We start from the raw sequence: 13991 nt of genomic DNA on the forward strand, positions 1-13991 counted from the left end.
AATTTTTAACACTAAAACGTAATAAGTTAAACTTCAGTAATTAAAACATAATTCATATGTAAGTGATAATTTTTTAGTTTATTCAAAAAACATTTCATCAATAAGTGTTTTAAGAAAAATTATAATTAATATTTTCAATGATTTTTATGGTTACATGTGAATTTTTTAATTTTAAAATGTCATATTAAAAATTTAAATTTCTTCACTAGAAAATTTAATAAAAGAATTTTAACAATGATAATAATTGGTGCTGAAATTTTGAATCAAAGTAGAGGACTATATTTCTATAAATAAAAGTAAAGACTAAAATTTAAAAGTATAAAATGCATAAAGGCTTGAACATATTTTAACTTTTAAAATTTTTATTCTATAATTTAGAATAAATAAATAATTAATTCAATATATATAATGATAAAATTATATTTTACTCTCAAAATAATAAAAATTAATTAAAATTTTAAAATTAAAAAATATAAAATAATAAAATTATATTTTTACTATTGTAAAAATATACTATTTAATTCTAGTTTCCAACCAATTTTCAGACTAGAGCACGGATATAAAACAAATAGAGCAAAGATACAAAAGGAGAGGAAATCATTAGTGGAGTTGTAAAATTTGATTGGAGCATAAAGCCCTTGTGTGATGGGAATGAATTTCATCATGCATTCAAACCATCGACTAACTTAAAAAGAAAAAAAGAAAAAGAAGGAATTTTCCCAATAGGATGAATAGTAAAATAATGTAAGAATTCCATCAACATCATTGACTTGAAGAAGTCGTCGGTGATGACGACTTTGGATTATTTCCATCCAACCATCAACCAATACAAGTGATAAACGTAAACGGCAGGTAAGTTGCCGCCTCGCCTGGTCGTCGTGCGCCATGCTGAATCCCATTCCCACCGTAATCTTCTTCACCTTACATATCCTATTAATTCAATCCCAAATCCGCACCTCCAATCACAGTCGTTGTCCTCCTTTCCGTTGTGACCACATAGACTTCCCTTTTCCCTTCTCCAATCAACGCACTTTTGGCTCTGGCACCATAGACTGCGGCTTCCCTCCCTACCAAATCCTATGCGGCGAGGAGGGGGAGGAATCCACCCCAGTTCCCATCCTCATGATCTCAACCCAACCATATCAAGTCAAAAACATCTTCCTCAACCAGTCCTACGATGAAGGCGTCGTCAATCTAATCACCTTGGTCAATACCGATCTCATCCGGGACATCAACACCGCTTCATGTCATTCTTTCCACAACTTTACCAGTCCTAGCTCTGGTCTCCTTCTCCCTGACTGGAATATTAACTTAACCTTCTTCAAATGCCCATCTCAGTTTGCGCCTCCTCAAGATTTCCTGGACCAAACCGCCTTGAACTACACTTGCAATGATGAACAGTACCGGCTTTATCTAGGGAGATATGTTAACAGAAGTCAAATGAAACCAGCCGAACGAAGCTTCAACAATTCCATCACTCCAAGGGATTGCAATCTGGTTATGCTGCCGGTATCCAGTGCCGACATAAATGTTAGTAGCGTTAATAACGGTGATATTGAGCGGAGTCAGCTCAGTAAAGTATTGGCTGCTGGATTTCCATTGCAATGGAAGAGTGATGTGGATTGCGAGAATTGCATTAAGAAAAAGGGGCGGTGTGGTTTTGACGGGACAAAAGTTGTTTGCCTGTGTGACGATGGCTGCAACAACACCAACTCCTCCAAGTAAATTTCTCCTTCCATTCCCATTCTTTTATTTCTCAATTAGTATAATTTATCTTTCTTCGTAAAACAAGTACTATCTTAAATCAATTACTATAACTCTATGTTGGTAATTTTTAGTTTTCTTCCAAGTATTCATGATAGCTACTGTTTTGCACTTAATATTCTGTAAGCATGTCAATTTGTTTTTAAAGTGTTCGAGTCAAGATAATATAAATATATAGAAAAATTGATGCAAATAAGCAACTAATTTATTTAGATGAATTAAGCAAAGGTTAATACAATTTTAAATTTAGACTTGGTAATTAGTCTTACTAGGTATTTTTACTATTTTATTTTCTATTTTGACATATGAACTTAATAGCTAGCTTTATTTTAATATTGAACTTGGATTCTATTAATATTTGATGAGATAACACATCTATCAAACTTTTACATTTGCTAAGTTTGACCAAAATAGATGAATTCATGTATCAAAATAGACAAAAAAAAATCAAAGTTGACCCAATTACTAGGTCAAAACACTAAAAGTTATATTAACCTTAGTTAAAGGGAAGAAAACATTTTCAAACCTAAAAACAACATTATTGTTGGGATGAATAAGAATTAGTGTTCATAGACAGTAAAATGGATAAAGAGATGTTACATGTCAATAACTTGAGACTTGAGTCCTAGAAAGGATCCAAACCTCTAACCTACGACCCAACCATGAGTAGACAACAAGGCATACCAGCTCGCAAGGTAAGGTTATAGACCCAGCTCACGAGAATGTTGCGCAAGCCCACAGGGCAAGGTTGCAGGACCAGCCCGCGGATCCAGTTCGCAACACAAAGTTACAAACCCAACTCTCAGGAACCTAGGGAAGATCGCAGCCTCACTTTGCATACACCCAAAGGACTCACTAAAAGGGCCACGTACTCTGCAGGCTATCCAGACATGTGTCCAGTAAGTACAAAGCCCGCCCAAAGTGCCAGTCCCAAAACCAAAAAGGACCGCATGCTTCGTAGACACGTGCCCAGCAGACTTAGAGTTTGTAGAGAATGTCAGAACCAGAGGCAATAGAATCAAAACAAAGTAGTGGGGCCCTGCTATGAGCTGTAATAGTACTTATAACCCTAAGTATAAATACCCCAACATTCCTATCAATAAGATACAAGAAAAACATTACTCAACAATTAGTATGGCTGTAACACCCCTAACCCGTATCCAACATCGAGACAGGGCTCGAGGCATTACCGAAACTTTACACTTTCAGTATACTAACTCGAGTCACAAAATTTCATTTGAATTTAAATCTTTTCAATTATGAACATCTCGTCCCTTTTATAGGCCTTTGAGACCTATAACATATCGGAAGGCAATGCGGGACAAATACGGGCACGTTCGATTAGCCTTGGGCTCCTCAGAAAATTTTCCTTAACTAAAAAGGACACACACCCGTGTAGGTGGATCGTGTGGACTCACACGCCCGTGTATCTTGGGGCACGCTCATGCCCTTCAACCGTGGGCAATACTAACTTATCAACACGACTATGGAACACGCCCGTGCTACCTGCCCGTGGACAAAACTGTCATTTTAACACTTCCATGGCGCACTCCCGTGTGGCCTACCCGTGCACAACATTGAGCTAAAATTTTAAATGCAGGGGACACACGGCCATAGCACAAGCCCATGGGAGGGAACCATGTGTCACACACGGCCTAGAAACACGCCCGTGTGTCCAACCATGTGGACTTTATTAGGCTATTTTCCAAGCCTTTAGTCACCCCTTTATACTACTTATGCCTAATGGTTACCAAGTTTGAGAAGAAGCATGATTATACACTTGTAAATAATCTTAATGAAAATAGTTGTATGGAAACCTCATATCATTGGTTTCATACATAAATGGTTATTTCCTATTTAGTGTCATAGGTTCTCATATTACTTTAATCCATCTAAAATTGGCTCATTTATGTGATTCATTGCCAATTGAGAGTAACCCATCCTTCGTAATTAAAACCATGCATAAAATCGTAGGTAGCTTACTTAAATTAAGCCAATTTTCATGGCCATATACAAAGAGATAAACTTATTTTTACATGCCTTTACTGGGCAAATCAAATGAAACATATAACAAAATACTCAAAAATACTATACATGCCATTGAACAAAATAAACTGAGTCTTTATACTAAAGCTTGTTTAGTTGATAGTGTGTTCACTCCCCAATTGTCTTCCAATCTTTATGAGTCTTTGAGCTCTGTGAGACAGGAAAAAAGAGAGGGGTAAGCATTTTCATGCTTAGTAAGCTCGAATAACCGAAAAGTAAACTTACCAAGTAATTAGCATACATCCATACTTAATCCATGAAATCATCCATTATGAAATGATTTTCTATCACATGCACTCAATCAATAAGTTAGTCACATAATCATGTAATTTAATTAGATGAGCTCATCATTCAACATTTCATTCACACACACACACACACACACACACACACACACACACACACACACACACACACACACACACACATATATATATATATATCCCATGTTAATCTCGTTGAGTTTCTAGGAAATCTCGATGGAATACCCATTATCCGCCAATTCTTACGAATGATCATTTCACATATATGCACTCCCGCGAACCTCACATCATATGGCGGGATTACCAGTCCAGGCTAAATCCCCCATTATATGAACTCTTAAGGTGATGTCGGGATTACCAGTCCAGGCTAAATCCCTTATAACGAAAAACACCCTTAGTGAGCTCGGATTTGAATTACCAGTCCAGGCTAAATTCAGACCCAATTCAAATTACCCATCCAGGCTAAATCGAGTGCACATATATTCTTCGGGAGGCTCGATCATTCAAGGAACACCCATTCGGGCTAGATTCCTTTCCATATTTGAGATCACGGATTACCCGTCCGGGCTAAATCCTTACTACAACACATGCAGGATCTCAATTCACATGTAAAACATGGTTTATCCATCGAATTCCCTTTTTAACCTCAACCGAGACAATTATCAACAAGTCATTACCAAAGGAGCATTTCATGCATTTTCATACCATCGATAAATGTAAATAATATGCATTCATAAATCATACAATTATGTATATTAGGGGTTTACTTTAAGTTATCCAAGCTTACCTGGTATTCTTTTCGGGATTGTGTTTCGGTTATTCCGAAACCTTGCGTTTACCACGATTGACCTCCGGAATTTGCTCCTCGGGGTCTATAACAGCAAAATTAACTCATTAATACCCCACATTATACATTTCAAGTTTAATACCTACCCCTAGTCCAAATAACCGTTTTGCCCCTATCCTTTCACATCTTTACGATTTAGTCCCTAGGCTCATATAATGAAACACATGCAATTTCTATCTTACCCAAGCCTAACTGAACATTATCCTCTCTTATGGTAGCCCACATTATCTATTATTTTTCTCATTTCTACCACACATTTACATCTTTTGCAAAATGGTCCCTCTAAGGGTTTCTTATGAAAATCAACTAAGAAAAGATGTTTAATACATATTCATCTTTCATATCCCTCCATAATCCATCAAAATACAAGCAACTCATGCATGGGTAAAATTTCAAACATGAACCCTAGCATGAAATATGGGTAGAAATGGAGAGAGCAAGTTACCGGGATTTTAAAAATACAAAGAACATGAAAAACGGGGCTTGAGAGTACTTACTATTGAGCTTGAAAATTGAAGAAACCCTAGTTATGGTGTCCTCCAAATTTTGGCAGCTATGGGAAGAAGATGAGCATATTTTTTTCTTTATTTTTCCCTTTTTATTTCATTAAAATGCTTAATGACCAAAATGCCCTTATGCCCTTTCTTTAAAATTTCATCCATGCAAGCTTATTTTTGTCTAAAAATTTAGAATTTGGGCAAATTGATCTCCAAGACCTTCTAATTTATAATCTAAATCAATTCATACAAATTTCTTATAGAATCCAAGTTTTGCAATTTATTCAATTTAGTCCTTAATTCCAATTGGACATCTTATACTTAGAATTTCTTCGTGAAATTTTAACACATGCATATATTCATATTCTAGGCCTCATAATAACCATAAAATAAATATTTTGATGTCGGATTTGTGGTCCCGAAATCACTATTCTGACTAAGCCCTATTTCGGGATGTTACAATGCTAGCGAATGGCAATAGAGATTATTGTTCGGGTTCTAAACATCGAATAACAGCGCCGAACATGAAGCATTGATCTTAGGATTACAACTGGGGTGCCAGTAAGGAGCAAGGGATTTGATTGTCTATACAGATTCCCAATTAGTGGTAAAGTAAATAAATGATGAATACGATGTAAAAAAAGCAGTGCTAAAAAAATATCATGCGATAGCAACTCAATTACTCGTAGGATTCGACAAGGCCGAGGTTAAATAGATCCCAAGAAATGACAACACACGCGCCGATGCTCTGTCAAAATTAGTATTATTATTGAACAAAGAGGAAAAATCTTGCTCGAGCATAAGGAAGCCTCGAGCTATGATGCGCCCTAATACTCTGTATGGCCCAAGATGAGACATGGGTAATGCTGATAATCCATACACTGTAAGGTGAACAAGAAAGCCAAGATAGGAAAGAGCTCGCAAAGCTACAAGGCAAGGCTCGAGGTATGTCATTATTGTAAACTATGAATATTTACTAAACTCTCGATATATGAATTGGATACCTAGACATTGCAAACTCATTACGTGTTAAATTTAAATAATGCGTTTCATCCTACGTTTAATAGATACATCATTCTGGAAGGCGTACTATATAGAAAAAGATTTTCCTATCCACTATTGCGGTGCCTATCAATGACTGAAGCCGAATACATTATGAGAGAGATCCACGAAGGAATATGCGGCGACCACTTGGGAGGTAGATTGCTCGCACAAAATATCTTTAGACAATGATATTATTGGCTTACCATACAAGAGGAGGCCTATCAATTAGTTCAAAAATGCGATGCTTGTCAAAGGAACGTTAAAATCTAGCGGTAACCGGTAGAACCCCTTCAGATCATGTCAGGTCCTTGGCCTTTTGCAACTTGGAAGGTCGATATCATTGTTCTGTTCCCTATAACCACAACACAAAAGAAATTCATAGTAGTGGTTGTGGACTACTTCACTAAGTGGACCGAAGTCGAAGCTTCAATGACCATCACGACAAAGCAAATGGAGTCTTTTTTTATGAAAATCAATTGTTTGTAGATTTGAGATACCTCACACAATTATCATGGACAGCAGCACACAATTTTAGGGAAAATTCAAGTAGTTTTGCATTGACCTCCAAATAAAAAAATCTTGACAATCCTTAAAAAAAAATGGCAAAGCTAAGGGAGTTTGGCTGGAAGAACTACTAGGAATTTTATTGGCCTTGAGAACTACACCTTACACGGTGACAGAAGAAATAACTTTTTCTCTCGATTACAACACAAAATCTATAATCCCTATGGAGATTGGTTTAAGGACACATAGAACACAACACTTTGATGAGGAAGCTAATTAAGAAGCACTTAGGTTCAACCTCGATCTGATCGACAAATTGAGAGAGACAGATGAAATTATAAATACAACACGTGCCGAACAAATAGCTCGCTACTATAACTCCAAGGTCAGAAACAAGCAATTTCAAGTGGGTGACCAACACTGAAGCCAGCTTACCTACTTCCCAATGAGGAAAAATGGCTTCAAATTGGGAAAGACCATACAAAGTGATACAAAAGATATGATATGGAGTATATAAACTAGCAAGAATGGAGGGCATAGTTGTACCACAAACCTAGAATGCCTGACATCTCAAAAAATACTATGTATGACTCCTTACCTTATGAATAAAAATCTTTTTCCAGTAGCATTTTTTTTGTCATATTAAGATTCGCAGGCAGAGAGCCGCAGTCTCCAAAATAGTTAGCGAGAGCGAAGCTCTCAACTGTCATATTAAGGTTCGCAAGTAAAGAGCCACAACCTCTAAAATAGTTAGCGAGAGCAAAGCTCTCAGATTTCATATTAAGGTTCATAAGTGAAGAGCCACAACCTCCAAAATATTTAGTGAGAGCAAAGCTCCCAGCTGTTATATTAAGATTCGCAGACGAAGAGCCACAACCTCCAAAACAGTTTGCAAGAGCAAAGCTCCCAACTGTAATATTAAGGTTCGCAGGCGAAGAGCAACCTTCAAAATAGTTAGTGAGAGCAAAACTTTTAACTATCATATTAAGGATCGTAGGCAAAAAGTCGCAACCTCCAAAACAGTTAGCGAGAGCAAACCTCTCAACTGTCATATTAATGTTCTAAAGCAAAGAGCTACAACTTTCAAAAAAGTTAGTAAGATCAAAGCTCCTAGCTATAATATTAAGGTTTACAGGTGAAGAACCTCAACTCCAAGACAGTTAGCGAGAGCAAAACTCTCAGCTTGTTATCTTTCAAATTTTTCTTAAGTATAAATCAACTTGCAGATTAACACCCCTAGTTGTGTTAGCTTTCGACTAGTTGTGTTAGCTTTCAAAATTATCGTCAAAGATCGTAGCTAGCGATATTCAAAAGTTCTTCATAAATACCGATATAGTTGTGCGATAAAAATAATTAAAGTCGCAAAGACACAAAAGCAATGACCATAAAAACATATTTTCATTAAAAAATAAATGAAATATAGAATTTTCAAAAAATCAATGCATGTTATCCCTATCTACGCCTCAGCACACACTATTAGAAGGAGTAACATTATTGTTCGTAGCAGAGGGAACCATATCCTCGTCTGCAGAAGGATCATCCTCTATGTAAAAATCTAGAGAACCCTTCCAAGTAGACACAAAGGAGTCCCACGCGACACTTGAGGGACATAGCACGTTGAAGCCCAGCAAGCTCATAACCACCCATTCAAGAGCATCAAGATTTACCTTGCGAACATCAAAGGGACCAGCAACGACCTGGGCGTGAAGCAGAATGTTCATCTTCAACTTCAAAATAAAGCTTAAGGCATTCTTAGCTGTCTTTTTCTTAAAATCCTCGAAGACTCAAAAATGTTCCATGATCATGCCCTCCACTTGATCTTGACATTCGCGGATAATCCTATTTGTTTTAGCTTGCAGAGCTTCTTTACTCCCCCTTTCAATGTCCATCTTATGCTTTAACCCCTCTACTTTAGTCACCACTATGGCCAGACACTCAGTAAGATTTTTGTTTTTGCTTAAGGATGACCTTATTTTTCTCTATATCTTGTGACGCTGCTCATTAACTCTCGCCAACTCTACCTAAAAATCTGTGAGCTCTTTTTAACGGGCCTCCTTATACCTTAGTTCAACTACATTAGCATCAAAAAATAGAAAATGCAGGGAGGAGCACAAGCTTGAGGTTGAGGGTAGTGGCGTGTTGTTTGGCGCAACAACTTTTGGCACTAAGGCTTGCCATTTGAGGGCTGCGATATTATGGTTATAAAGGTACTTCTACGTGCTTCAATCCCCACGCTAAGGAAATAAACCTCTATTACCCTCGATTGGTGTTCCTCTAACAACGAGCACAGAATGAGAGACACGAGCAGGAGGAGGAGGAGTATCACTAACAACGACAATCGGTGAACTAACAGGAGGAGTAGAAGATGGTAAGTTCATGGTAGAAGATGGGGAAGACTCAAAGCTCCAATAGTAACCCCAACAGAATCTACTTTCTTTTTACTATGACGCTCAAGTTGTGCACTTTTCCTCTCCTATTCATTTATAGAGCCACTTTGCACAGCCCTTGTAGTTGTTTTACGCTTCTTACGAGCACCGCTAACCAAGGAATCAATGTCCATTATCTCATCAAGTTCGCGAGAAAGTTTATCAATTCCACTTGAAGTATTCTGGGAGCCCCAATCGATTCCTATACTAGCAACAACCCCATGATTAGTGGGAGCAGTTAATAAATTAATATCTAACCCAACAACCCCTTTGTGCGAACTCAGCAAGAGTAAACATAAATTGTTTCATCTTGCAGAAGTGATGAAGAAGTTAAAGGCCTTTTTCATGCGACCTAACAATATCTAGGTCAACTGATTAGAATAATCATGAGGCCATGTAGCACTCTCAAGCAATGCTCCAACTGACTGAGTGACCTCTTGATTCTTACCAAGCCTTCATCCATAAGGGTTAAAACCCTTCAACAATATCTGAAGACATCTCTTACTGTGATGGGAGTCTCTAAAACTAGGCAACAACTTCATCCATAGTAAGGTTTCGTTGAAATGCACACATATCCCTATTGGGTGAGGTCAATTTTATGGGAAATCTGAAGTCCTCACAAAGCATATTGTGAACTTGAACGTACATTCCTCAGTTCAGATGAAGGTTGGAACAGTGATTTCGAATAATTGTTTGCACTTTTTTTATGAGGAGAAAAATAGTAGAACCTCGTTGAATCCTTTGAACCACGGCTCTTCAACTGATACAAATGATGAAAAAAAATAAGCATATGTATCTCGCCACGCTGATTACAGTCAAGGAAATACGTCATAGAGAGCCACAAAAAAAAGCCCGAAAGTTGGTCGGGAGTAATGTTCCAGGTATTCAAAAGGCTGCAGAAGAAAGTGTGCAGTGTCAAATGAAACTCAATCTCTAGCGTGTACAAAGGAAGCAAAAAACTATCATCAGTGGTCTCACACAGCCGATGTGACCCTTTTAGAAGGGAAAACTCATATGCAAAATTGGGAAGTTTTATTCCCCATACCAACAAGACCGTTCCAGCTCTTCTCGTTTAGTGGTGCATGCGTAAGATTTCTTTGTCACCAGAACCGAAGTCAGCCGGTGGATTAGGATGATGCGATTACCAACTCCCCTCATCCTCACCATACTATCGATCAAAGAAGGAAACATAAGTGTTAAAAGAAAAAGTAAATTTTCTAAAAATTACCTTTGTTTTGATGGCAGAAAACCCTAAGAATGGAGGATTTAGGGTTCTGAAAGATATTCTTTTAAAGAAGAAGTTCCCTTTCCGCTTCTTAGACGATTTGTATGACTGAGGGAAATCAACGGCCTAAATACGAAAAAACAAAAACAACTCAATTTTCAACGACCAGATATATACACTCGAGAATTGCTCATGCACGTGGCAGAGCAACCATCATGCATCACAGTCCACAGTATACCCAGCAAGTTGCATTTAATCTTGATGTGATGGGCTTAAAGAGTGCCAATTTATGACACCCTTTAGGCCCACTGGGGGGTAGATTGTTATATGTCAATAACTTGAGACATGAGGCTTAGAAAGGATCCGAACCTCTGACCCACGACTCGACCACGAGTAGACAACAAGGCATACTAGCTTGCAAGGTAAGGCAATAGACCCAACTCGTGAGAACCTTGCATGAGCCCACAGGGCAAGGTCGTAGGACCAACCCGTGGATCTAGCTCGTAGGAACCTAGGAAAGATCATAGTCTCACTTTGCATACGCACAAAGAACTCACTAAAATGGCCACGTACTCCGTAGGTTGTCCAGACTCGTGTCTAGTAAGTATGACGCTTGCCCAGAATGCTAGTCCTAAAACTAGAAAAGACTGTGTCCTCCGCAAACACGTGCCCAGTAGACTTGGAGTTCAGAGATTGTTAGTACCAAAGACAGATAATGTCAGTACCGGAGGCAATAGAATCAAGACAAAGTAGTGGGCCCTACTTTGAGCTGTAATAGTAGTTATAACCACATGTATAAATACCCCAACATTCCTATCAATAAGATATAATGAAAACATTACTCAACAAGAGACTATCTCAATAATAATAATAATAATAATAATAATAATAATAATAATAATAATAATAATAATGGATGTTGGTTGATTATTATTATTAGTTAAAATAGAACAATTGCTAGTGAAATTTAAAATAATTATATAGACTTGTGTTTGATAAATTGAAAATTTAAGTGTTGAAATATTAAACATTGAATTTTTAATATTAAGTTTGATAAGTTTGACTTCATGTTAGAAGATTGTTTGGTAAATTAGTAAATATAAGGATTGAATACAATTATATTGTTTAATAAAAGTAAATATTAATCTTTAAAAAATTATTTATTTCTTAGTTTTAATTTTATTAATATAAATTTCATATTATTATGGATAAAAATAAATATGATAATTTAAATATTTTATTTTTAAAAAGTAATTTATTTAAATTTTTAATAAAATAAAAATAACTTAATATTTTCTACATTAAGTAATAAGTAGTTATCTATCTATTTTATTCAACAAATGAAAAATTTTTAATAATTTATTAAACACACCCTTATCGTGGATTTTTTTTTTTTTTGTGCAGGCCAAAACTGTCGCAAGTGCACAAGATTATTATAGGTAAATGATGTATTAAACGTTTTTAGATGGTATTATATAATATATAATTGATTTTTGAAGTAGTTCATCATCTAAAGGGCCCGTGGGAAATGTTTTCCTTTACCAATCATCAAAAAAAAAAAAGTGCTTGCTTTTATAATCTCAACGTGTAAGAATGTACACAGGTGTTGCATGTGGAATCTTCTCAATTGTCGTAATTGTAGCCCTACTTGTGTACAAGAACAGAGCTTCATTAATCTCAACTGCCTATCTGAAGAAGAAGAAGAAGAATCAAACCACTTCAGATGGACCAAATGCCGAAGAGTTCATCAAAACTTATCGCTCAAATCTATTGAGCAACTATTCCTACAATGATATCAAGAAGATGACAAATGGATTCAAGGATAAACTAGGTGAAGGTGGATATGGTAATGTCTACAAAGGCAAACTATTTGATGGTCGCATCATTGCTGTCAAATTGCTCAAGTCTTCTGACATTATTATTGGCGACAATTTCATTACTGAAGTTGCCACCATAGGTAGGATACACCATTTCAATGTTATTGGTTTGTTGGGGTTCTGTTGGGATGGTTCGAAACAAGCTCTTATCTACGAATACATGCCTAACGGATCGTTAAAGGATTTACTGTCGAAAGAGGAGGCAGAGAATTCAGTTGGGATAGCTAAGCTTCTCGAAATCGCGATCGGGGTCGCTCAAGGGATAGAATACTTGCACAATGGTTGCGAATCAAGGATTTTGCATCTCGACATAAAGCCTCAAAATGTTTTGCTTGACCAGAGTTTGAACCCCAAAATTTCTGATTTCGGATTAGCCAAAGTATACTCTCGAGACCATAGCTCTGTGACGATGACGAGTGCAAGAGGGACTATTGGCTTTATCGCTCCTGAGATATTCATGAGAAATCTGGGAAACCCTTCGCATAAATCCGATGTGTATAGCTATGGGATGTTGCTGTTGGAGATGGTAGGTGGGAAGCAGCAGTTCAAACAAATAACCAGCTTTAGCACAGATGGTTTTAGCGGCACTGAAGCCTACTTCCCTGAATGGATATATGAAAAGTTAATGGAAAAGATGGATAATGTGGTGGATGAGAGTTATGAAATAGGAAGGAAGATGAGAATGGTGGGATTATGGTGCATCCAAATGAAACAGAGAGATCGACCCTCAATGAAACGAGTTGTAGAAATGTTGAGTGGGCGTATGGAAGACATTGAGATGCCCCCTAAGCCCTTATTTATGTTTTCTATTCCTCGGCAACATGTATTTGAGGACCAAATCAATACATTAGGCAGTGATTCCAATGTCTTGCCCTTTACGTGATCAAAACCCTTGGAATGCTTTTCCATTTGTATTTTGTTTATTTTTGGTCTGATCAAAAGCCTTGGAATATTTATTTATCCAAATTTTAATTTTAGGAAACCCGTTTTATAATTAAATTTAAATATTTTTTATCATTTCAATAAAATTTCAATTTTAGTTTGAATTATCAAAAACACTAAACGTGAACCAATTGGATTCATCGTACCCATTTCAACACATCTCGACGAAAAGTTTTGGAAATTGTCACCTTGGTGAAGCCATGCACTTTTAACAAAAATCGAGGTTCATAAAATCTCAGAATGCCCCGGTCGAGTGTAAATTATTGTTTAATAATATATTTTATTTAAATATAATTAGAAAATATATAAATATTTTTATAAAAATAATTTCCAAATATTTTAATATTTTATAGATAATGATACAAGCTCAAAATAGAAATGAATTTGTTTTCGAATGGAATTTTTTGAAAAGTTGGATCTTGAGGGATGAAATAGATTTTTTAAACAATGAGTATGAAACAATTATGATAATGGCTCGTCTCAACTAAATAAAATTATTGTATATTTATAACAATTAAAAAGATAAAAATGTAATAATGTATTATAAAAAATTATA

General features: G+C 36.4%; 1 protein-coding gene across 1 annotated transcript; it reads left to right on the forward strand.

The window, feature by feature from the left end:
* The first annotated feature begins 761 nt into the window (after window positions 1-761).
* Window positions 762-13498, forward strand: LOC108466047 (LEAF RUST 10 DISEASE-RESISTANCE LOCUS RECEPTOR-LIKE PROTEIN KINASE-like 2.1). The gene is made up of 3 exons (XM_017766414.2): window positions 762-1721; window positions 12021-12055; window positions 12220-13498. The coding sequence occupies exons 1-3, from the start codon at window positions 886-888 to the stop codon at window positions 13374-13376; spliced, it is 2028 nt and encodes a 675-aa protein (XP_017621903.1). The 5' UTR covers window positions 762-885; the 3' UTR covers window positions 13377-13498.
* The last annotated feature ends 493 nt before the right edge of the window (window positions 13499-13991 follow it).

The sequence above is a fragment of the Gossypium arboreum genome, chromosome 6, assembly GCF_025698485.1.
Source record: "Gossypium arboreum isolate Shixiya-1 chromosome 6, ASM2569848v2, whole genome shotgun sequence".
Taxonomy (NCBI): Eukaryota; Viridiplantae; Streptophyta; class Magnoliopsida; order Malvales; family Malvaceae; genus Gossypium; species Gossypium arboreum.